At 40.5% G+C, this 25,773-nt stretch overlaps 1 protein-coding gene across 8 annotated transcripts in view; it reads left to right on the top strand.

Moving 5' to 3' along the window:
- RNF144B (ring finger protein 144B) overlaps positions 1–25,773 on the top strand; it is a 160,025-nt gene that overhangs the window by 108,467 nt on the left and 25,785 nt on the right. For all 8 annotated transcript variants that reach the window (XM_069563335.1, XM_069563334.1, XM_069563328.1 and 5 more), the window contains exons 3-4: positions 4,583–4,687; positions 17,635–17,695. In XM_069563335.1, coding sequence (XP_069419436.1) covers positions 4,583–4,687; positions 17,635–17,695 — 166 coding nt within the window. The remainder of the gene's footprint in view (positions 1–4,582; positions 4,688–17,634; positions 17,696–25,773) is intronic.

The raw sequence follows: 25,773 nt of genomic DNA, 5'->3' as shown, positions 1-25,773 counted from the left end.
CTCGCAACCAGACCTATTATCCTCTTACCTCCCCTCCCCATCCTCTTGGAGTCACATCTCTCTTTTTTTAAAAAATCAATTTATCTATTTTTGACAGTGCTGGGTCTTCGTTGCTACATGGGGGCTTTCACTAGTCACAGCTGGCAGGGGCTGCTCTCCAGTTGCGGTGCTCGAGCTTCTCACTGCGGTGGCTTCTCTTTTTGCACAGCATGGGTTCTAGAACACGGGCTGGGTAGTTGTGGCCCACAGGCTTAGTTGCCCTGCAGCACGTGAGATCTTCCCAGACCAGGGATCGAACCCGTGTCCCCGGCATTGGCAGGCAGATTCTTAACCTCTGGACCACCAGGGAAGTCTGGGGGTTGCATCCCTTCTGGGACTTTGACGTCTGCATGCCTGCCTAGAGTTCAGAGACATCTAGTCCATTCTCTTCTTTACATTTTCTGCCTCTCTCAGTTTTCATGTATTTTTTTCTCATGGAGGACTCTCCATTTCCCTGAGAGTAGGTTAAGCATGTGGTACTGTCCCATTTTATAATTGTGAGTTTTGCAGTGAGAGAGGTTAATGACTTGCCCGAGACGCAGAGGAGACTTTAGAGCTGGTAACTTCAGTTTTAAAAATTCGAATTCAGTTCCATCAACCTAATTCATGGTAGTGCTTTTTTTCTAAGAAGAAAAATCTTTAAGAAAGATGTAACCTAGTGACACAGAACAATTACAGTGTATGTGTACACACGTGCCTACTGTAATTCTGGTAGTGGATACATAGCTTTGTCTGAATGTTGTAGCTCCTTTGCCATGTCTACCTGATAGCTGAGAATATCCCATGAAGAATGCTCTTTGATACATTGGAAAATAGCATCCTTGAAAGGGACCCAGAAGAAACCCCTTTATGGAAAGACTCTACTCTACATAATTCGTAGACTTTCAGGGTTGAAACAGACAGGTCCGCTGGCTCAACAGATATTTGATGGTTAAATCCTTGATTAAATTTCATCTGAGTCCTTGAGTGCTATGGAATGATTTTGAGGAATAATCCTTATTGCTACACATGATCTTAATGGCCTGAAGATGCTTCTGTGGTCTGTCAAACTAAGTGAAACGTTGATGCTTTAAAAGGAGAAATCGTTCATTTCTTGTGTCATCAAGGTTTTTGAAAAGTTCAATTTTTGAAACATTTTCCCTTAGAACGTATTAGCTCTTATGAACATTGCCTATTTAGACTTCTGTTTAATGCCATTGTTTAATGGCATGTGATTTTTTAAAAATGTGACTAAATAATAGTATTTTATTTTTTCCATGTTTCTCTGTTTTTATTTACTAGCTCGATGCCATTTCTCCCAGGATTGTTAACCATTTTACGTAGGTTTGGTTTGTGTAACGTGTGCAAGGGTTCATGTGATTGCTTGCGGTTCTTTTGTGCTTTAGCCAGAGGTAGTAAAGAAGAGAGGGAAGGTTTGAAATTAAATTTTAGTGAAAGCTAATTAAGACATGTCATGAACCTAAGGTCCTTGAAAATTCAGTAGAGCTGGTTGTTTCCCTCTTTGCCTTCAGGAGAAACGCCCTTAGTGATGGAGTGTCGGGTGTCTGTGCTGTAGCAATCACTTTGTAACTTGTGCTTACAAAGTTCTATCTTGAACCAGTATTTCTCATAATTTTTCTAAAGGGATCATATACTTACAGCCTGTAGTCAGTGTACACGGTTCTAACGTCTCTCCTCGAAGCATTGGTCAGAGAATATCATGGTCAGGAGAGACTTCGTGGGAAGCTTCAAAATTCATTGGTTTGTATATTGTGGTTGCAGCCTTCCTAAGAGCATTACCTTAGCAAATAGAGCATCCATTATAAACTCTTGGGATAGCTTAGATTTCAGCTTAACAAATTTATAATAAAAGTTGAAATGAATTTTTTTTGCTTTTTAAGATACGCATAGTCTCTTTAGTTCCTATTTCAGTCTTGTCTGTAGATGCAAATAGTTCTACAGAGAGAATTGAATAGAGGTGTGTGTTCTGTTCTAAATGTCTGCTCTGTTTATGGAACTTCTCTACTACAAGTGGTTTAGCTGGTTTCCTGAAGGGAGCAGAGAAAGAATAATCTCACAAGATTAAAAGATTTAACATTGCTCCACAAAGTTACTGGAAGTCTAAGACTAGGTGACTGAGTGAAAGTTGCTCAGTCGTGCCTGGCTCTTTGTGACTCCATGAGCCACATAGTCCATGGAATTCTCCAGGGCAGAATACTGGAGTGGGTAGCCGTACCCTTCTCCAGGGAATCTTCCCAACCCAGGGATCGATCCCAGGTCTCCCACATTGCAAGCAGATTCTTTACCAGCTGAGCCACCAGGGAAGCCCAAGAGTACTGGAGTGGGTAGCCTATCTCGTCTCCATTGGATCTTCCCCACCCAGGAATCGAACTGGGATCTCTTTCATTGCAGGTGGATTCTTTACAGCTGAGACCAAGACCGCGTGAAATGCAGTAAAAATATGACTAAGTATTCTGCAGTTTGCACATTTCCAAAGGGCTTCCACGTACAAAATTCTGGGTTTGTGTGTACGAGTGTTTTAAACCCTGGGAAGTAGCCATAATAGGTATTATTATCCCCGTTTTAAAAATGAAGGGAGGGTCAGAAATTGAGAGAGTAGCAAAGAAACATATACATTACCATATGTAAAACGTGTAACATGTAACAGATGTGAAATAGCAGTGGGAAGTTGCTGTATGGTGCAGAGAGCTCGAAGGGGTGCTCTGTGACAACCTCGAGGGGTGAGACGAGGTGGGAGGTGGGAGGGAGGTTCACGATAGAGGTGACATGTACATACCTATGGCTGATTTTTGCTGATGTATGGCAGAAACACTATTGTAAAGCAATTATCTTCCAATTAAAAATTTTTTGAAAATGAAGGGAGGCCAGTCTGGGTCATGGTTTAGGTAATGTTCCCATTGTCAGCTGATAGCGTGGCACTGAGGCTAGAGCCCAGGTATTAGGATTTGATGCTCATTGTACCATTCACTTTGTTTTTCTCAGATGTCTTCCCCTTAAGCCTAGAGACCATACATTTTCACTTTCTAGTTCAATTTCAAGTGGCAGCTGGGACCTAGAGGCAGCTGGAAGGTCGAGAGGTCCTCAGAAGCCGAGCTGGGTGGACAAGGCTTTGCATCATTTACGCATGTGTCCCTTAGTGTGACATTATTTTTCTTGAGCCACTTGTTTACTTCCTCTTGAGTTTTGCCTGTACATTGAAATTCTTCCTCACGTTTTCTTGCTGCTGCTTTCTTGACTTATTCTTCCTCATACTAGAGCCCATATTTGGTTCAGTAACCCCAAGACCAAGTGAATGTTCACTCTTCTCTTGAGCAAAAAAATGAAAATGAAAATATTATATCTATATGTGATCAATTGTAGGGGAAGAGTGACTCTGCTCTCAGATATTGTCTATTTTCCAATTCATACTAAATCATCTTTTATTCCCCAGTTCATACTAAATCATATGCATTTCCCCATTGTCTTTAAACATCATTTGAAAGTACTTTTCTTGATTCCTCAGCATTCAGTTGCTTGAATTTAGCATAATTTACTGATGAGTTTTTCTGTTTTGGATAATGAGGCTATTTTCTAGTTTTCTCTGTGATAAAAATGATTGACTCCTTGAAGAAGGGAATTTTTAAATATTTAGAGAGTAAAAAATTTGGTTTAAATGGTTTGCCTTAGGCATTAATTCATTAGTACATTGTAGCAGTAATTTCAATGAGATAAATATTAATACATGATTATTTTTCTGAAATAATAAAGTTGTGATAGTTTTAGTTTCAGATGGGGAAAATGCATAAAGATGGTCAATAAAAGGAAAAGACTTCACAATTATGTCCTTAGGATTTATTTACTAGTTAAGCTTTTGCTAGTGACACGTTTGTCCTTCATGTTGTATTACTTCTCTCTGGGTTTCTTATTTCCTATATAATTTTTTTTTTCTCAGATTCTACTCAAACCCCCTACATTGTAGCATCTGCCAAGGTGCACAGTTCTTGGAGGGTCCATTTGAGGGTCTTAATTTGAGGGTCTGACATTGTCTTTAACATTTCCTTTTCCAGGTATGTTTGCTTTTGAGAGTATTTGTAGATAAGCCAGTACCTTAATCTTATTTTGATTCTGTTTGGTGAGCTTGACATGAATTCTACTTCTGGGCAAATTTTGAGAGAGAGGACCACTGGGTCAAAATGGAGTTAGGAAGTCACATGAGTTTTTTTTTTTCTTTTTGAAGTACAGAGAAGGCTTTTGCCATTAGTGCAAGAGAGTGTTTCTCCTGTTCCCAATCTATGGTGAATAAAATGTGTGAGCATACAGGAATTTGACTTGTTACCTTGGATAAACTCAATATTCTTAGGATGAAGTCATACATAATTAATTACCTGTCTCTGCGTTCTTTCCAGAGTGATGGCACTTAGTATTCACACTCATGATAACTTTGGTTTCCTGAGTGCAGGAGCCCCAGGACTGCCAATTAAGGAAGAAGAGGCAGTGGCAGTTATATAACCTTGGGGCTTCTATAATGTGGTGGTTAATTGTCTTTTTTCTTCTTAACTTCTAGTGTCTGAAACAGTACATGCAGCTGGCAATCCGAGAAGGATGTGGGTCTCCCATCACTTGCCCGGACATGGTGTGCCTAAACCATGGGACCTTGCAGGAAGCTGAGGTATGGATGGGTGCTCTGATCTTCCCCTTTGCCCTGTTGACATGATTTCCTGGGATCTTGGCTTTTTATGTACATCTCTACCAGGGAGTCTAGAAACAAAATACAGGGGTTAACTTTTTAAAGGAGTACTTTATTGCTACATACCTTGGATTCTTTATAGAGGCTGTTAAAGCTGTTATTTACTTTGGTTCTATTTATAAATGCCCCCTGAGTGTTGAAGAAGTTCTAGAATAGGCCAAGGTGCTAGAAATCCAATTTACCAAAGGTGAGCTTTGGAGGCTGAATAATCAGTGGCCTGGGGATTTTTAATACTTCAAAGATAAACAGATGACTGATTAGCTGTAGTTATAGATAACATAAATTATTATGATTCTGCAGAGGTAGCTTGCGTTGAACCATTTCTAAAGAGCAGAGAAAGGCTTTTCTTTCAGTATTTATCAGGCATATGTATGTTTTTTTGAGTGAGTTCTTCTCACTGTGACATGTCTCTTTGTTTTTTCAATCCCCATTTAATAGCTTGCCCTTAAATCAGCTCTTAACTTTCAGGTTCTGCTCATTTCAAATCTTGTATGCCTTCATGTAGTTGCTTTCTTAGCCAGTATACTATCTAATACTTTCAATAGATTTATAAAACTGAAGCTCAGAGTGTCTAAATAACTTGCTCAAGAGTGCATATCTAAAAGGCAAAAGAGTTAGAATTCCAATCCAGTTCTGACAGATTGCATAGCTTTAAAAGTAGAACTCGGTGGATAAATATAGTGCCGAGTAAAGGTTTGATAATTGAAAGTCCAATAGAGTGCATATATGTGTGTAGGTATATATGTGTGGATATATATGTACACGTCTATGTGCCTGTGTCTGTATGAAGGTGTGTGTATCCATGTATATACACACGTGCTTTATATATATACAGATGTCTTTTACATATATATATATATCTTTTGTAAGTAAAGCAGTCAGAAAGATAGTACAGACCATTTTTAACCAGTCTGCATCTGGGTGCCCTGTGTTTAGCTTATGAAATACCAAGTAAGTGATACAAGTGAGTGCGAAGTGATTTGAGGGGAAGCATAAAAGGAATGCATATTGGTTTAGAAGTTTTTCATTTTAGGAAAGTCACGAAATGGAATTTTTAAAACAGAGGTAGTATTGATTGGGTGAATCCTGTGGTGAGAAATATTAACTTTTGTGTGAAAAATGGGTAGAAGAAAATTAAAAGGGGGAAAGATTCGGTTATCTACCATGAATACTATTGATCTATGCAACCTGGAAATGGTTTTTAAAAATGAGACCCAGGTTTGCAGAAGCGTCTTTCTAGACATGACCCTTCCAGGGAACGTGCTTCCTTTTTGACTTGCTTCTGTGAGGTCTGATCAGTCAACAGATGTTTACTGAGTACAGAGTGCCAGGCTCTTTCCCAGTCAAGATAGAGAGGTGAATAAGATAGTCCCAATACTGTTCTCCTGGAGTTTCTGACTTCGAAGAGAGACATTCAACTGATAATGAGCCAGGTAATTAATTATAAGAGTAAAAAGTGTGAGATGGAGCAGGCAGCAGGAGTTATGTCTGCCATAGAATCTTATTTAATGCTTGTGTGTGAAAGCTATTAAAACATAAATGAAGTGATCTTTCTAAACAAGCCTTTGAAATTAGTCTCTTTTCTAGATAAGCCTACATGTGGCTATTTGCAACTAATTAAAACTAAAATTAGAAATTCATTCCTTTGATTTTTGTGCTGATCACATTTTAAGTACTCAGTTGCCACATGTGGCTAGTAGCTACCAGGTTGGACAGCACAGAATAGAACATTTCCCTCTTTGCAGAAAGCTCATTACATAGCGGTGTTCTAGACTTTATTTATTTATTTTTTCTCTAGAGTTTAAATGGATGGTAACCATTAGCCATTGAGCCTTTGGATATCAAATGTTAGGGCTAATGTGTATAGACAAGTGACAGGCCATGCTTTGTCCCAAAAGTCTCTAGAGCAGAGTCTCACTTTTCTCATTTTCTTAGTACAGACATTCCCTGGTCCTCTTCCCCCATAGTTCTTTTCTCCTTCTTAATCTTGACTTTTCCCTCTGTTCCATTCTCGTTCACACTTCCCTAGTGCTGATTCCATTTACCCAGCTTTACTTTAAAAGCAGTTTAACTTTTAGGCTGCATTAAAAGCAAATAAACCCATAATGGCTCTTAAAAATGACAAAAGGATATTTGAAAAACAGAACAAAAGCATACTCCAAACTAAACTATGGTATTTCTTATATTCTCCAAAGTCTGTTTCCCATTAGATGAGTAAGAGACACTCTGGGGCATTGAAGGACCATTTCTGTACTCATAGGTCTTGCTAAGAGCCTGCCTGAAGATGGGCGTGAATTGCAGTAGTCAGCTGTTCTTAACCAACTTGCCACTATTTTTTTCCCCCAGAATAAAAAACAAATGCAGTGGTGGTGATTGTCTCTCATTTTTGAATTGAGGAATGATTAGATTATAATGGAGCTGTTGGTGTCTTCATCAGTTTATATGGGGTGACTCTTTTCAAAGCAAATACCTCACACACATGAACTTGGGTTACACCATCTCCCTTTCTGACTTGCTTGACATCATACTTTTCTCATATACAGTTGTTATTATCATACATAGTTCTTAATCTAGATATTATTGGGTCTATCACAGTGGTACATCCTTCTCTAGATTCTGTCTCTGTGACTACTTTTCCTATCATTAAAAAAAACATTTATTTTTATAAGTAACATATAAGTATACTTTGCTTATTAAGAATAATTCTGGTTAAGGCTGAGGTTCCCTTTGTGATACTTCTGTTTGTATTATAATACATGATCCTTCACTGTTCATTTTATAAAATGCATGGAAGTATAAAATTTTTCCTCCTTAAAGGACACCAGGAATTTAAGCTCTTTCCTCTCATCGCTTTCCTATGTAGGTCTAGCTCACAGAGTTGACTCTGCTTCATATTTGTGTCTCCTGAAAGCTTTAATGCTTCCAAATTGGCTCAGCCATGGCTCTTTCCCTTCACTTCAATTTATTGGGAGTAGCAAAGGGTTCAATGCCCAATCCAAAACCTGTTTGCTTATGTAAGAAACAGTGGAAAAGGCAGCTCCCCTTCAATGTCATGGAAGCTGGTGGGAGGTAGTGACTGGAGAACTTGTGTCCTAGAGGTGCACCCACTGGGAGCCAGGGAAAAGGAAAACTTTCCTCTCTTGCGTCATCTGGTCCTTCCAGCTGTTGCTCAGCAGTGTTTGATCCAGGAATCTTGTCCAACATGGAATTATGAAAGGGAGGACGCAGATGGTTGGTTCTGATAGCATTACTTTAGGCACAGCCTTTGCTTGAAGTTAGTAGCCCTGTTAAAAAGGCGGTGACTCATTGAAGCAGTTTCCTTACTGTGTTAGTTCAGTTCAGTTCAGTCGCTCAGTCGTGTCCAACCCTTTGCGACCCCGTGAACCGCAGCACGCCAGGCCTCCCTGTCCATCCCCAACTCCCGGAGTTCACTCAGACTCACATCCATCGAGTCCGTGATGCCATCTCATCCTCGATCGTCCCCTTCTCCTCCTGCCCCCAATCCCTCCCAGCATCAAAGTCTTTTCCAGTGAGTCAACTCTTCGCATGAGGTGGCCAAAGTACTGGAGTTTCAGCTTTAGCATCATTCCTTCCAAAGAAATCCCAGGGCTGATCTCCTTCAGAATGGAGTGGTTGGATCTCCTTGCCGTCCAAGGGACTCTCAAGAGTCTTCTCCAACACCACAGTTCAAAAGCATCAATTCTTCGGTGCTCAGCCTTCTTCACAGTCCAACTCTCACATCCATACATGACTACTGGAAAAATCATAGCCTTGACTAGATGGACCTTAGTTGGCAAAATAATGTCTCTACTTTTGAATATGCTATCTAGGTTGGTCATAACTTTTCTTCCAAGGAGAAAGCGTCTTTTAATTTCATGGCTGCAGTCACTATCTGCAGTGATTTTGGAGCCCAAAAAATAAAGTCTGACACTGTTTCCACTGTTTCCCCATCTATTTCCCATGAAGTGATGGGACCGGATGCCATGATCTTCATTTTCTGAACGTTGAGCTTTAAGCCAACTCTTTCACTCTCCTCTTTCACTTTCATCAAGAGGCTTTTTAGTTCCTCTTCACTTTCTGCCATAAGGGTGGTGTCATCTGCATATCTGAGGTGACTGATATTTCTCCCGGCAATCTCGATTCCAGCTTGATTCCCTACTGTGTTAGGGAACTAACATAACCATCACTTTCAGGGAAAGCATGAACCATGTGTCTGGACCATGTCAGATTTGAGCAGCAAGCACATAAAGGCCTACCATTATAGGACCTGAGAAGTGGGACTTTGTCCCGTGGCCAGCTGGTGGTGGACGGCTGGGAACAGCTTCTCACCCACCCATCCTCCTTTCAAGTCCGAGGGCACCGGAACAACCCGCCTTTGTTGCTGGTGCTGCAGCGTGCACAAGAGGGTGAATGGATGCAGCTGTTCTTCTCAAGAACAGGGGCTCCAGAATCGCAGGATTTAGGGTGGGACGCTGTGGAAAGACTGGGATGAGGGGGTGGGGGGTGCCAAGGAATTTAAGGCTGCATTTGCAAAATAAACAGTTTTTACTCATGAAAGTGAAAGTGTTAGTCGCTCAGTCATGTCTGACTCTTTGTGACCCCATGGACTATAGTCCGCCAGGCTTCTCTGTCCATGGAATTCTCCAGGCAAGAATAGTGTAGTGGGTTGCCATTCCCTTTTCCACAGTATCTTCGTGACCCAGGACTGGAACTCAGGTCTCCTGCTTTATAGGTGGATTCTTTACCATCTGAGCCAGCAGGGAAGCCCCTTAGTTTTTCCTCATATCACATGTTTATTTAGGGTAGTTTTGGTAAGTGAAGTGAAAGTCACTCAGTCGTGTCCAACTCTTTGTGACCCCATGGACTATACAGTTCATGGAATTCCCAGGCCAGAACAGCTACCCAGGAGTGTAGCTGTTCCCTTCTCCAGGAGATCTTCCCAACCCAGGGATCGAACCCAGGTCTCCCACATTGCAGGCGGATTCTTTACCAGCTGAGCCACCAGGGAATTCCAAGAATACTGGAGTGGGTAGCCTATCCCTTCTCCAGCGGATCTTCCCGACCCAGGAATCTAACCAGGTTCTCCTGCATTGTAGTCGGATTCTTTACCAGCTGAGCTAGGCTGCTGGAATTATAAGAGATCCAGTAGTTCCCCTCAATCACCCTTTAGCACTGTCTCCACTTGCCCTCTTTTTAACGTAATTAATTCATTAGTTAGATTGTGCCAGATCTTGGTGTGGCATCTAGAATCTTTTAATGTAGCATATGGGCTCTATTTCCCTGACTAAAGATCGAACCCAGCCCCCCTTCATTGGGAGCGCAGAGTCTTAGCCGCTGGATCACCAGGGAAGTCCCACCATCTTTTTATTTAACTGTTTTTTTCCTCCTGTTATCAAGAGTATGACACTGGGGCAAGTGGCCATATTGCTGCTTCTGTGGTTTTAGGGTCTGAACGGGAAGGGACTGAACGTGTCTATAACAGTCTTTGGCTGTAATATGTGTCGGCTGAAAAAGAGTAAAACTTTGGGGCAGCACAGGATAAAGGGATCTGCCATGCTGGAGTCAATAGACACTTTTGAGATTCCAACCTGACTTTTGTTTTAGAACATATTTAAAGCTTTGTGTTAAAACTGCATGTGAGTGGAGAGGAATGTTTCTAAGCTTCTTTTTTACCTGGAGGCAAATATAAGAAGTCTCAGCAGTGGTGGAGGGAACGTGTCACATGGATGGTTGTGCAGATGGGAACATCCCTTTTACCCATCAATGGGCTGAGGGCAGGAGGCAGGGCAAAATGTGGGAAGATGTACTGAGGCCTTGTTGTTGTTGTTTAGTCTCTTAAGTTGTGTCCAACTCCTTGCAACACCATGGGCTGTGGCCCACCAGGCTCCCCTGACCATGGAATTTGCCAGGCAAGAATACTGGAGTGGGTTGTCATTTCTTTCTCCAGGGGATCTTCCTGACCCAGGCAGCGAACCTGTGTCTCCTGCACTGGCAGGTGGATTCTTTACCACTGAGCCGCCAGGGGAACCTGAGGCGTGTGTAGAACAGGTGAAAAAAGAAGACCAAAAGCAGCCCTTTTCTGAGAGATTCCTGGTCCTGGAATTCTAGGTCTCCCCCACCTTTCAGTTCCCCAATGAGCCCTGCCTTCTGGCTCTAAGACAGTGATGCCCTCTTGTTTTCTCAGCTATGATTTGACAGCTGGTTTGAGCTTGGTTTCCCTGGTGGCTCAGTGTAAAGAACCCGCCTGCCAATGCAGGAGATGCAGATGTGATCCCTGAGTCAGAAGGTCCCCTGGAGAAAGAAATGGCAACCCACTCCAGTATTCTTGCCTGGAAAAACCCATGGACAGGGGAGCCTGGTGGGCTACAGTCTATGGGATCGCAAAGGAGCTGAACATGACTTAGTGACTAAACAACAACAACGAGCTTAGTTTACTACAGTCGGATGAATGGGCAAATGTACCGGTTCTTATTTTCTGGGTTGTGGTAGGAAACAGTCTTAGTTTCTGTGCTAGCGTGATAGGGCACTTATCACAAGGCCAGTACTATTTCTCTTGTATTTTTTTGCAAGTCATGTGTATGTGTGTGTTAGTTGCTCAGTCGTGTCCAACTCTTTGCAACCCCATGGATTGTAGCTCACCAGGCTCCTCTGTCCCTGGAATTCTCCAGGCAAGAATACTGGAGTGGTTTGCCATTCCTTTCTCCAGGGAAGCTTCCCAACCCTGGGATCGAACCCAGGTCTCCCACATTGTGGGAAGATTCTTTACCATCTGAGCATAGCTCTTCAAAAATTGCCAGAACCTTAACATGCTGTCATGATCAATTCCATCTCTAGATATACTGATCTTTTGCATTCTGTGTTTAGCCTGTTCATTTAATTTTTTAAAGCAACAGTACCAGAATTGTGCTTTAAAGGGTCAAATCTAAGTAAAGTCTGGCCTTTTTTTCTCCCCTCCTTCTGTCTTGCCTTTCCAGACCCTGATGGTGGTACCTATGTGAAAGCCAGTCTCCAGCTTTTGTGTTTTAACCATTTCACTTTTCCAGCTAAAAGACAGTATATATTGTATTTATCATTGTAATGAGAATACATTGCAGTCTTAGCAGAAACACTTCTCTGGGTAGCAGTCCTATCTGCCCTATCTTTTCCTTTAGTCTTTGTAAGGTTCGTGTCAATGTAGGTGGTGATGCTTGCTCAAATATTATGGGATGGGCATAGTTCATAATGGTACACAAGGATATGTCTTTAATTTCTTCCATTTGTGGATATTAGATCTATCTAGTTAACTTTTATGTATAATAGTTATAGCACCCCACATATACATATATTCTGAATTCCCTGCTTATGCTCTGCTATAGGTGGAGGGGATTAGAAAAGTGAAGACTTTCAGCAGAGTAGGAACTGAGGATATAATAAGTATCCCCAGATTTATTTTTAACAACAACAACAAAGACAGTGATTCAGTGCTACAGGTAATTAGTAGGTTTTTGCTGTTAATATTCTGTTATTATTGTTTTTGTTCTATTAAAATGAAACTGAATATGCCTTTTCTTTGAATTAAATTTTTTTTTCTTTTTGGAAAGAATTTCTATAGTGATGAGGAGAAAATGTGGTCTTTCATTCTTGGATAGGAGGAGAGAGAAATTTTTGTTTAACAGGTAGATTAGTACAAATTCCAAAGGAGAAATCATTAAAAATCACTTTCAATCAAGTGCAGGATTTTTTTTTAGTAGTTGGTTTGAGGGGAATGTTCTCTCTATATTTGAGAGGATACGTAGAAATTTTTGTTTCTGTTGCATGAATAGGAGTCCAGTTAGTAATGGGTTAGAATTCACTGAATAAAATAAGTATGATTAGTTCATACTGATCTAAATAAATAAATGAACAAATACATGAGGGATAAGGGACAACCTTTCCTTATAATAGAATTATAATTTACAAATACAGAATGAATGATAAAAATCGAAAATCATTATTAAACAAATGCCACAATAATCATTATAGGCAAGAATTATTTTTTAAAACGTCTTACAGAATTTGTTACAGTGTTGCTTCTGTTTTATGTTCTGGGTTTTTGGCTGTGAGGCATGTGGAATCTTAGCTTCCCAACCAGGGATTGAAGCTGCACCCCGCACATTGGAAGGCCAAGTCTAAACCACAAGACCACAAGGGAAGTCCCTAGGCAAGAATTATTGATAAATACAAAAATCAGTAGGAAAACCTATGATGAGAAATGAGATATTTATAGACTCAAAATATCTCCTACAAAATACTTGCTGGTTACAAAAAATACAGAAATCTGACAAATCGCCTTGCTGTGCTATGCTCAGTCACGTTCAACTCTCTGTGACACTGTGGACTGTGGCCTGCCAGGCTCCTTTGTCCATGGAATTCTTCAGGCAAGAATACTGGGTGGGTTACCATTTCCTACTCCAGGGTATCCTGACCCAGGGATCAAACCTGGGTCTCCTGCATTACAAGCGGTTTCTTTGCAGTCTGAGCCACCTTGCTGCTGCTGCTGCTGCTAAGTCGCTACAGTCGTGTCCGACTCTGCGTGACCCCATAGACGGCAGCCCAACAGGCTCCGCCGTCCCCGGGATTCTCCAGGCAAGAACACTGAAGTGGGTTGCCATTTCCTTCTCCAATGCATGAAAGTAAAAAGTGAAAGTGAAGTTGCTCAGTTGTGTCCGACTCTGTGCAACCCCATGGACTGCAGCCTACCAGGCTCCTCCGTCCATGGGATTTTCCAGGCAAGAGTACTGGAGTGGGGTGCCATTGCCTTCTCCACTGAGCCACCTTCACCAAATTAAAAAGTTAATATTGACAGTAACGAGACAGGTTGTCCTCGTGTATCTCCTGATGGCCCAACATCACTTCTGTGATATTCTTGCTAAAAATGCACAACCTCACGTAGTCATGAGAAAGAATCGGACAAACCCACGCTGGAGAATATTTTGCAGAATAAGTGGCCTGAACCCTTCAAACACGTTAAGGTCATGAAAGCCAAAAACATACTGAGAAACTGCCATAGATTGGAGAAGGTTAAGGAGGCATGGCACCTAAATGCTAGGTGGTATCCTAAATTGGATCTTGGACTGAAAAAAGAGACATTACTGGGACAATTTGTAAAGTTTGAATACGGCCCTCAGATTATTTTATATCAATGTAAATTTCATTATTTTAATAATTAACTGTGGTTATGTAACTAAGGTGTTCCTGTTAGGAGAAACTGAGGGGAATGACATTTAGGAACCCTATACAAGTTTTTGCAACTTTTTGCAAGTCTTAAGTTATTTTGAAATAAAAAGGTTAAAAAGGAATGTCCTGATATGTCTTTGAATGATTTGGAATTGCTTTGTTCACAGGAAGAGGATAATTGAATACAGAACACACCTCATTATAATCTGTTCCATTATTTTCTGGGATTTCTGTTTTGCAATCAATTTTAGTGTCCTTGTGATTTATTTCTTTTTTTTTAAGCAGTAGTTCCTTAACCTGTAGCCTGATTGAACCTTCAGTAATCATCCTAAACATTTATTTCAATTTTATAATTGTAAAAGACCTTGAGCAGTAGTGACTTTGCTTCAGATTGCAATGAAACCAGGAATTTAATACTCTGAATTATCTTTTTTTTAAAACTAAAGTTTATACATACAAAGTTAAGTCAGAAAGAGGAAAGCAAATGCTGTATATTAATGCATGTATGTGGAATCTAGAAAAATGATATAGGTGGTCTTATTTGCAAGGCAGAAATAGAGACAGATATAGAGAACAAACGTATGGGTACCATGGGGGAAGAGGAGATGAGATGAATTAGGAGAGTGACATATATACTCTGTTGACATTATGCATAGAATAGATAACTAATGAGAACCTTCTGTGTAGCACAGTGAGCTCTCCTCAAAGCTCTGTGTTGCTCTAGATGGGATGGAGATCCAAAAAGGGCGGGGGGATATGTAAATGTATAGCTGATTCACTTTGCTGTACAGCAGAAACTAACATAACATTGTGAAGCAAGTATACTCCAATAAGAATTAATTTAAAAAGAAAAACAGAAAATGTCAAAGTATATAAAAACATTTCAGAAAATTAGCTCTCATCTGTGAAATCTAACAGACAATAAGATCAAGGAATAGATCCTTTTTTTTTTGAACGTAATTTAAGTTCCTTGAAGGTAGCTTCTGTATCTCCTTCTTTTGTATCCCAAGCTTCCAGCCAACACTTGACCCATAATAGACTCTCAATGAGTATATAGAGAAGATGTAAGTCCAGGAGGGAGGCTCTGGAGAAGAGAGTGGTGTGTTTGGTGTTAACTTGATTCCAGAAGAATCAAACAGAGTGAGACGGGATGGAACTAACTCTTTGTGATCACAGATTTCAACAGAAAAATTGATTTACTGTGTTAAGGCCTAATTCCATACAAGATTTTGATCTAGAAAATAATAAAATAGGAGCTACAAAGTAGAGGAAGAGGCAGAAAAAGCTAGAGATCTCTGACTTCCTGTTGGCAGTAATGTGTGCTCGGATGAAATTTATCTTTCTAATATAAAATTAAACTTCCGTCGCTACCATTATTGACTTTTTTACTGAATTAATTTCTGTCATTTTTCTCATTAGAATTTCATCTCTGTCTGAAACATTATCTCATCTCTTGTTTGCTTTGTCTTCCATCAACTCTGTTGGACTCAGCTGTTGTATAAATTGCTTGTTATTGATCTGAATTTTTAGGGCTTGACTTTCAGGGGGTTGAAGGTCTTCATCGGTTCAGAATCTGTTTTAGGTAGTAGCAGGGCTTCCCTGGTGGGGTTGGTTGGTAAAGAATCGCCTGCAGTGCGGGAGCCCTGAGTTTGATCCCTGGGCTGGGAAGATCCCCTGGAGAAGGGAACCCTACCTACTCCAGTATTCTGGCCTGGAGAATTCCAAGGACTGTATAATCCATGGGGTCGCAAAGAGTCAGACACAGTTGAGCGACTTTCACTTTCACAGGCAGAGTACAAGACTGTCATATAGAATCAAAGACCTTAAGTGGGTTTTCGGGGGGGATTGTTAAAAATAGGTTTCTAAAATATCACTGAGGTCTCTTGGGTCCAGATGACGTCATTCCCCAAGTACCTTTGGCCCCCAGATTAATGTACAATTAGATTATTTGTCCTCTACCTGCAGTGAATCAGTGACTAAGTCAAGAATTTTACTGATTTCTTAATGTCTCTCTTCACAAGCCTATACGTTCTGTTTCCAACTCTGCATTTTATTTGAGACCCCTTTGCCTTTCAGGAAAGAGGTCCAGATAGTATTATAACAGATGAAACAATACTGACTTTCAGTATGATAAAAGCTTAACTGTATTAAAAAAAATTAGGGTAAAATCAATATTACATAAAATTAACCATAATCAAGCTAATGAGCTTTTATTTAAGGTGCCAGATTGAAAATGCAACGTTTTCCCCCTCCCCGTTGGAGAAAAATGTTATAATTAAGTTTATTTTTACCCAATTTTAGTTGGTACATAGAAGGCTGAACTTGCCTATTTTGTTTTTCTTCATACATTTTAGCTAACTTAGCTTGATTCATTTATAGAATAAACAAATTGATTTTTTTTTGTGAGGAGGAGAATTAAGATTTTCATTACCTTTTAAAATGTATTATGGCTGTTAAATACCATGTTAGATACCTTATTTTTAAACTCAGGTTTTCTCAAAGCAGACTGCCATTAGTTGGAAGAGCTTTTATCTAGATAGATTTTATAGCAAAAGTATGTCATGTTTTACAGTTGCAATTTCCAAGGCTAAGGCTATGTGCTTTATCAACTTGATGAATGTCTGAAAACCTAAAGTCCTTTGATTTTTCTCAGTTGTAAGTCTTTTAAGCAATGTCAATATATTTATATGTTGACGTCAGTGGAATTATTATTTTTAGAATGCCAGTTTAAGAGCAGTTTGCTTTTCCTGCATCTGCCTTTGAAATGCAATTTAAAATGATTAATCTGAAATGTCATTTAGTTAGATATGAATCACTGTTGTTTATTAGTGCCATCTGAAATGGAAATGGGCGCTTAGCCACAAGAAATATCTTTAGGCACGTCTTCTCTGCCAGGGCATGGATGACAATGAATGATCACCAGAGGCCAGTGAAGTGATGTTCATCAAAAGAAATTGTCTTTCTTTTGCTTAGAAAGTACTATTCCCTAGCTGATGAATGAAGTTATGTTATTCCTGAGGCAGTATCTGCCTGATCTTAGTTTTTCAAAGTTTCAAAGCTAGAATTATAATCTTTTTTTCTTTTTTCATAGAAACCCCAGCTACTTCCTGCACTTGAATCATCAGGCTTTATTTAAAGAATGGTACTCAGGTTAAGATGAAAAACTTTTAAAAATGTATTAAGTGAAGGGAGCAAAGGGGCATTGTTTCTATATGTGCACAGATAATTTGCAAAGTCCAAACGTTTGGTTGTCTAGTCTTATTTGTTGTTGTTTAATCCCGAAGTTGTGTCCAACTCTTGCCACCCCATGGGTTGTAGCCCACCAGGCTCCTCGGTCCCTGGGATTTCTCAGGCAAGAATACTGGAGTGGGTTGCCAATTCCCACTAGTCTCGATTCTGATGAAAGAATGGAAGATGATCACTGAGTTCTGTCACTGATGCCTTGAGCAGGGAATCCTAACCATGGCTGAGGATTGGGGATGATTTGGGAACTGCTGCTTCTGTTTAACTGCATGAACAGTATAGGGAAAAAGAAATTTGCAGACAGCTGGTATAGAGAAGATACAGTAAACCAGATAAGAAAAAGGGATTGTAAAAAGACTGGTAACTTGGGGCTCCATGATGAAAGTAAGGAAAGAAGTGAAATCTCATCTTTTGAATATCTCTGGTTTCAGATTGCCTGTTTGGTACCTGTGGATCAGTTTCAGCTTTATCAGCGGTTAAAATTTGAACGAGGTATGTGCATGCTTTTCTTTTCATCCTGATGGTGGATGTGGTTTTATATGTGTCCTCTTTACACTAACCTGTGTGTAAGATTAAGGCAGCTGTGAGCTGTCAGCAAAGCCACAAGGGTACTCAGAAAAAGGCAAACTGTAATTGCAACATAAAATTTTAACTTTCTCAACCACAGCCAGAAAAAAAATGCAGACTAGCAGGAAACAGAACTTTCCTTATGTTGGTTGTTGTGTAGTTTTAATTGGTCTTATGTGAGAGAAGTTCTGCAAAAGTTAAATAGTTTCACAATAACAGTATGACAAATAGAAGTGAAGTGAAAATCACTCAATCATGTCCGACTCTTTGCAACCCCATGGTCTATACAGTCCCTGGAATTCTCCAGGCCAGAATACTGGAGTGGGTAGCCTTTCCCTTCTCCAGGGGATCTTCCCAACCCAAGGATCAAACCCAGGTCTCCTGCATTGCAGGCGGATTCTTTACCAGCTGAGCCACAAGGGAAGCCCATGACAAATAGAAAGTGACCCTCAAAATGAGTTTTACCACCACTTTCCCTGCTTTCGAAGATCATTTCAAAGACATTAATCCACCCAAACATTTTCACTGCTCATTGTGATGTTCACTGTCCTTCTGATTATACTTGTAATCATAGCCAGTGACTAATGCTGTTTGCAGTTGCGTGCTAAGTCACTTCAGTCGTGTCCGACTCTTTGCGACCCTATGGACTAGAGCTGCCTGGCTACTCTGTCTATGGGGACTCTCCAGGCAAGGATACTGGAGTGGGTTGCCTTGCCTTCCTCCAGGGGATCTTCTCAACCCAGGGATTGAACCCACGTCTCTCGCTGTCCCCTGCATTGGCAGGCAGGTTCTTTACCACTAGCGCCACCTGAGGAGCCCTGCTATTTACAATGTATTAGACTAATTTTCCTTTTGATCTTAGACTTGGGGTAATTTATATAGCTTTTCTATTTGTATTGCTTTTTTATCTGTAGGAATCTTTTTGTGTGTGTGTGTGTGTGTGTGTGTGTGTTTCTCCATATCTGAGAAGCAGGAGAAGATTGTTTGCCCTGGGACTCACAGGACCTGTGTAATCTCGTCAAGTATGTAAAATAAACTCCAACATGAACATCCAGTTTTCCTGATTGCTAGCTTTTGAATCTGGATTAATAAAGTCCAGAGGTAAGAGAGTAAGGAAAGAAGTGAACTTTTTTTTTTTTTTTAACGTGCCAGTAAATTTGGTGAACACAATTTATCTCATTTAATTTTTGCAATTACCCTGACTAACAATTGTTACATGAAAACAGAAAGAGAACCGTGTTGAGCGTAAAGGGGGTAAGGATAGGAGCATTTGCAGGAGAATCACAGGGAGGCATTCACTGCCTTTGACCAATGTTTGGTTCAGTCTCATAGGCTTATTTTTCTCAGCAAGCCAAAAGCAGATTCATCTTTCATGGATACATTATTTAACGAAATGTATAAGACTGGTATATTAAGGTGGAATTTATTAAACAATTCTTGGGCTGCATTGCTTTGAATTGCACTTTTGCCCTCTTGTGTGCTCATGCTCAGTCGTGTCTGACTCTTTGTGACCCTGTGGACTATATAGCCCACCAGGCTCCCCCGTCTCTGGGATTCTCCAGGCAAGAACACCAGAGTGGGTTGCCATTTCCTTCTCCAGTGCATGAAAGTGACAAGTGAAAGTGAAGTCGCTCAGTCGTGTCCGACTCTTAGCGAGCCCATGGACTGCAGTCCACCAGGCTCCTCTGTCCATGGAATTTCCCAGGCAAGAATACTGGAGTGGGGTGCCCCATTTTCTCCTCTAGGGGATCTTCCTAACCCAGGGATCGAACCTGCGTCTTCTGCATTGACAGGTTGATTCTTTACCATTGAGCCAGTAAAGAACATAATTTATGAAGCAACGGAGTGGGGAGTGTTTTGAATTCAAATAAGACTATTCCATCATAAAAACTTACATACTAAAGCAAAATGCTGTCCCTGGTCCCCAGAGGCAATAACAAGGGACAGTTTTATAGGATATTTGCTAATCTAATTGATATAAAAACTTCGCAGTCTCAAAACAAATTATAGGAAGATGCAAATAGGATGTTGTGGAACATGCTGTCAGAACCAGCAGAATCAGATGAACTTAAGGTTTAATGGATAAAGACATAGGCTAATACACTGTCTATGCTGTCCTGTGTGGATTCTGAGCTAACCAGAGGAATTAATGATGGGATAGTTTATATAGCGGCCCTCCCTAATCCATCCACGTGGGCTGGTTAGGTTGAGCATTGCAGCACCACATGCTGATGAGTGGTGTCAAACATCTGCCCTGACATTCTCTCACTTTATCCCAATATCCTCCACTATATAAATACATTACTGCTGAATAAAGGCATTCACCTCGTGGATGGATGTGGCTGGTAGCCAGTGCCATGGTTGGAGGGCTCTTACCTAGAGAAAGTCTAAGGAGGTAGGTTGGATTTTCAGACTTCTTAAATGGTGAGATCCGTCAGTCTCACCAGTCCCATTCAGTGACCAGGGCTCAGCCTGTCTGTAGGGTTCCCTTGTTCCCGATGTACCTCTCCTCCTCCATGACCGTCGCCCCTCCCCTCCCCACTGCCCCATCTGTCAGTAGCAGGCCTTATTCCTCATTGTTTACAAACATTTTTTAAGATAAAATGTCTTTTTTTGTGATTCATTAGACAAATTCTTGGAGAAGGCAATGGCATCCCACTCCAGTACTCTTGCCTGGAAAATCCCATGGATGGAGAAGCCTGGTAGGCTGGTGTCCATGGGGTCGCTAAGAGTCGGACACGACTGAACGACTTCACTTCCACTTTTCACTTTCATGCATTGCAGAAGGCAATGGCAACCCACTCTGGTGTTCTTGCCTGGAGAATCCCAGGGATGGGGGAGCCTGTTGGGCTGCCTTCTATGGGGTCACACAGAGTTGGACATGACTGAAGTGATTTAGCAGCAGCAGCAGATAAATTCTAATAGTACCAGGCATTAAAGCTTTCTGTAAGTCGGTTCTCATGGATGAATATAAATTTTTAGTGCATTCTAAAAATAGTGGGAGTATTGGCTCCACCCCTTACTAGACTGTGTAACCTTGATTTCTGTACCTCAGTTTTTTCACCTATAAAATGGGGATATTAATGGTCCCCATACCATGGGTTTGAGATGAGGATTAAATGAATTAAGAAAATTGGAGAGAGATTGAGACTTGCCTAGGACCATACCGGTGTGTCTCAGCTTCCTCATCTACAAAATTTTTTGAACTGGATAATTAAAATTTTTTTTTATTTTATTTTTTGGCTGTGTGGCATGTGGGCTCTTAGTTCCTGGACCAGGGATCAAACCCATGTCCCCTGCATTGGAAGCATGGAGCCTAAACCACTGGACTAGTAGAGAAGTCCCTATACTTTTTATTGGAGTTAAAAACATCATTAAATTTACCATTTCACCCATTTTAGGTGTGTAATTCATGGCATTAAGAATATTTACAATGTTGTACAGCCATCACTACCATCCACTTGGCAAAACTTTGATCATCCCAGGCAGAAGAAACCCTGTAACAACTAAACAGTAACTTCCTTGCCCACTTCTCCCAGCCCCTGATAACCTCTAATCTACTTTCCGTTCTGTGAATTTGCCCAGTCTAGATATTTTATGTAAGTGGAATCTCACAACATTTTCCTTTCGTGTCTGGCTTATCTCCAACCACGTTGTAGCGTGTATTAGAACTTCATGTCTTTTTATGGTTGAATAATGTTCCATTGTGTATACCTACCACCTTTTGTGTATCTCTTCATCTGTTGATGGACACTTGGGTTGTTTCTACTTTTTGGCTATTGTGAATCATGCTGTGTGAACAATGGAGCACAAATACCTGTTCAAGCCCCTGCTTTCCATTCTTGTGGTTATATAGCTAGCAGTGGAATTGCCAGGTCACACGGGGGAGCCTGGTGGGCTGCTGTCTATGGGGTTGCACAGAGTCGGACATGACTGAAGTGACTTAGCAGCAGCAGCAGCAGCAGGGCAAGTCAGGAACTGCCAAACTGTAAAACTCTGTAATTTAATTAGGCATTTATACTATTTTAAGGACTTCCCTTGTGGCTCAGCTGGTTAAGAATCCACCTGCAATGTGGGAGACCTGGGTTTGATCCCTGGGTTGGGAAGATCCCCTGGAGAAGGGAACAGCTACCCACTCCAGTAATCTGGCCTGGACAGTCCATGGGGTCGCAAAGAGTCAGACACGACTGAGCGACTTTCACTTCACTTCACTATTTTAAAGTATGGAAGTATTTTAAATTTGGAAGTATGTTAAATCTGGTGCCATCGTTTCAACTCCCTCATTTGATAAAAAAAGGAGCCTGAGACTGGGGAGCATTTTGATATTAGGTGATTTTGAAAGGCGATTTATAATCATGTAATTCTTCCTTAGGATCCATTATAAATAATTATTATTAGAGAAAACATTTCACGTTAGAATAAGTTTGTTAATACATGCTACTAACATATGTCATTTACTTGACTGGGATAATCTTTGCCTGAATGGTATACCGTTTTTACATAATAAGCTTCATATTCACCTCAAACTCAACACTTATCAGCTAGGTGACTTTGAGGTCTATGTCAAGAAAATATTTTATGTGAAACTGTTTAAGAGGGGATCTTGAGATGTATTAAATTCTAATATGAATAGGTTAAATTAACTGGTGGAAAGTAAAACTCATTGGCTGGACTCTTGAGACAGAATTGGAGAGATTGTTTTTACCCTGAAAAAAATGTAGAATCAGATTAGTGGCATCTCTATCTTAGTAAGAAAAATTATCATCTGTTTTGTCCAATTTTTATTGACTGCCAATGCAAAGAGCTGACTCATTGGAAAAGACCCTGATGCTGGGGAAGATTGAAGGCAGGAGAGAGGGACAACAGAGGATGAGATGGTTGGATGGCATCACTGGCTCGATGGACATGAGTTTGAACAAGTTCTGGGAGTTGGTGATGGACAGGGAAGCCTGCTGCATTTCTTGGGATCTCAAAAATTCGGACATGACTGAGCAACTGAACTAACTGAGTGACCAAGTTCTTTTTTTAGTTTTAACTTGTCATCCAGTGTTTTAATTTTCTTTCACCTTATGTTCCATATATGATTCGCTTGTCTTTGTGTCATGTGCGTCTTTGTGGGGAAAATCTTTTGATTAGGAACGGCCCCTAGTCATCACTCTTTCCACAAAGCAGAGAAACGTCACTTGGCATTGATGGATTATTCTGTGGATCCACTTTCCATCCATGTGTGATTTTTCCATTGGCTACTTCTGTGTTTGTGGGCTTTCTTTTCTGTGTCTGTCTTCCAATATTAACAAAGAAAAGAGAATACTAAGCTTGGCATGTGTTAGTGATTATTGCTTTACTTTCTACTGGTTCTCAAAGCACATGTCTGATTAAACTAGAATTTTGTTTGTCTCGTGTTTCCATAACTTACTTTTTTCAAGTTAGTGTTTTTTTGAAAGCTAGGTTAAGATTATCCATTTCTAGTCCTTAAGCATTTTTTTTTTCTAATTTTTGTGACCCTTTTTACTTACTGTAATTGCAGGTTGCTTCAATTCCTTGGTAGGTGAATGTGTCTATTCTTGATATTTGCATTATCATAGACTGGTTACTGGAGAAGGCAATGGCACCCCACTCTAGTACTCTTGCCTGGAAAATCCCATGGATGGAGGAGCCTGGTAGGCTGCAGTCCATGGGGTTGGGAAGAGTCGGACACGACTGAGTGACTTTACTTTCACTTTTCACTTTCATGCATTGGAGAAGGAAATGGCAACCCAGTCCAGTGTTCTTGCCTGGAGAACCCCAGGGAGCCTGGTGGGCTGCCGTCTATGGGGTTGCACAGAGTCAGACATGGCTGAAGCAACTTAGCAGCAGCAGCAGCAGCAGACTGGTTACAGGGGGTTTCCCTGTTGGCTCAGTGGTAAAGAATCTGCCTGCCAATACAGGAGACGTGGGTTCCATCCCTGGGTTGGGAAGATCCCCTGGAGAAGTAAATGGCAACCCACTCCAGCATTCTTACCTGGGAAATCCCATGGATAGAGGAGCCTGACAGGATACACAGTCCATGGCGTCCCAAACAGTTGGACAGGACTTAACTTAGCCACTGAACAACAACAAAGAGTGGTTACAAACTCTTACAAATGGTTTAAGTGCCATTGTTCTCCATCTTAAAAAAGTGAACACAAAAGGAATTGATTTTCCTGTTATCATCTGTTAATCCTACTGCAGTCACTCATGTATTCAGTGTGTATTTATTTATGTACTGAGTATTTGTGTGTGCCAGGCACAGCTCTAGATGTGGTTTCAAGCTACGGTTCCATCTTTCTTTGGAACTTCTTTTGTTATCAGATTTTCCCCCAAGCCTCCTTTCATTTCTGAGCTCTAGCCTTTATGAGATGGCTCTTCGAATTTCATCTCACTCTTGTGTCTGTCCTTGGTAAGTTTCTACACCATCTTTTCTAATTATTAAGGTCTCTTCTCCCCAGAGCGCCCTGCATCGCTGTTTGGTTTCTTTTAGCATCTTTGGCTGAAGAGTGGGTGATACTGAATGACTTAATCATCAGTTGAGTTTTATTTTTTAACACCTCCCATCTCTCATTAGTCACCTTCCTTTTCATAGTTTCTGATCACAAGCTCATTCTTATCATCTCTCTGTGTGTTTTCTTTCTAAGTCCGATTTTCTGGTGCTTCATGGTAAATGTATGACTAAGGCTTGGGTTTCTTTCCCAAGCCATCTTATGCTTTCACATGGTAACCCTTTCTCCTCAGCTTCACCCTCCTGTTCTTTTTTGTTGATCAGTTTTAAATCTAAAACAGTCTCTAGATGTTTTCAGCTCTCCTCTGAAAAGCTGAAGTGTCTGTAAGAAAAGATATTTATGAGTAGGTTGGGTGAAATTTCTAAAGGGACCTGAATAAGAGGCACAGTGTTCATTGGTATTTGCCTTGTCCTATCTGTCCATCCATTTCCACACCTATAAGATGAGGATAGTAATGGAATGATTGTCCCAGGGCTGCTGCAGAGAATACATGAGTTAACACTGTGTATATCACAGTGTGCTTTCAATATATTATTACTGCCTTTATTGTTATTCTTCATTACTGTTACTGCCACCTCCAAATCTTGTCCCCAGTTTTTTTCTGAACTAAACTAAGAAAGCATCTTCCGGAATCCAGATCATACCTTGGATTGAGTACACAATTATATCACTTTGTTTTCATCTTAATTCAAATCTTTTTCCGTGTGTTTCCATGCTTATTTGTCCTAGTTTCTATAGCACTGTATAAAAGCTTGATAATCAAGGTAAATTTCTTACCCCACCTATCATAGCAGTTTCCTTCACACAGTATATTCTTACTGAAAGCATGAATTCACCTCCAAGGAGATCATGACTTGCTGAGATGGAGCATTTGAAGTTGTTGCTTCAAAGATTAAAGCGATGGAGGGATTAAAATCTATTTAATAGTATGAGTTTGTTTTTACATAAATAATTACATTCTTGGAGTAAAAAAGGCCTGATCCCGTCATATACTCACTAGCATGTGTTATGCAAACTTCTAATTTCTGTTGGTCTCAGTTTAACGGCTTTAGACTAGATAACCTCAGAAGTTGTTTCCAAGTTTGAAATTCTGTTGTTCTCATCAGTTATCTTGAAAACAACTCTTCTGCTGTTGGCCACCTCTGTTTGGGTATATTTACTGTGGCAGATGTTAATTCCAATCAGTTTAGTTTAATTGCATTTTAACTATCTGCAGAAGACCTTTGTTCTTTGTGATAGCAGAAAGCAAATTAATTTTGGCATAATTAAAAATGCAGTGGGTCATAAAAGTTAAAACAGTTTGATTTATCTCAGCTGATAATTAAATTAGCTTGAGTGCATAGTGTTTCCCACAATAATAAAATTTCATACCATGTCTTTTTTGGCACAGCCTCACGGTAGTAGAAGATGGCAGAAAAACCACTCGTGTCAGCTGAGAGAATATACAACCAAATGAAAAGCAAGCTTCACATATCTAGTTCTAGG

This window comes from Ovis canadensis, chromosome 20, assembly GCF_042477335.2.
Source record: "Ovis canadensis isolate MfBH-ARS-UI-01 breed Bighorn chromosome 20, ARS-UI_OviCan_v2, whole genome shotgun sequence".
Classification (NCBI taxonomy): Eukaryota; Metazoa; Chordata; class Mammalia; order Artiodactyla; family Bovidae; genus Ovis; species Ovis canadensis.
Note: the sequence above shows the minus strand (reverse complement) of the source record. Positions and strands in the feature narration are given on the sequence as shown.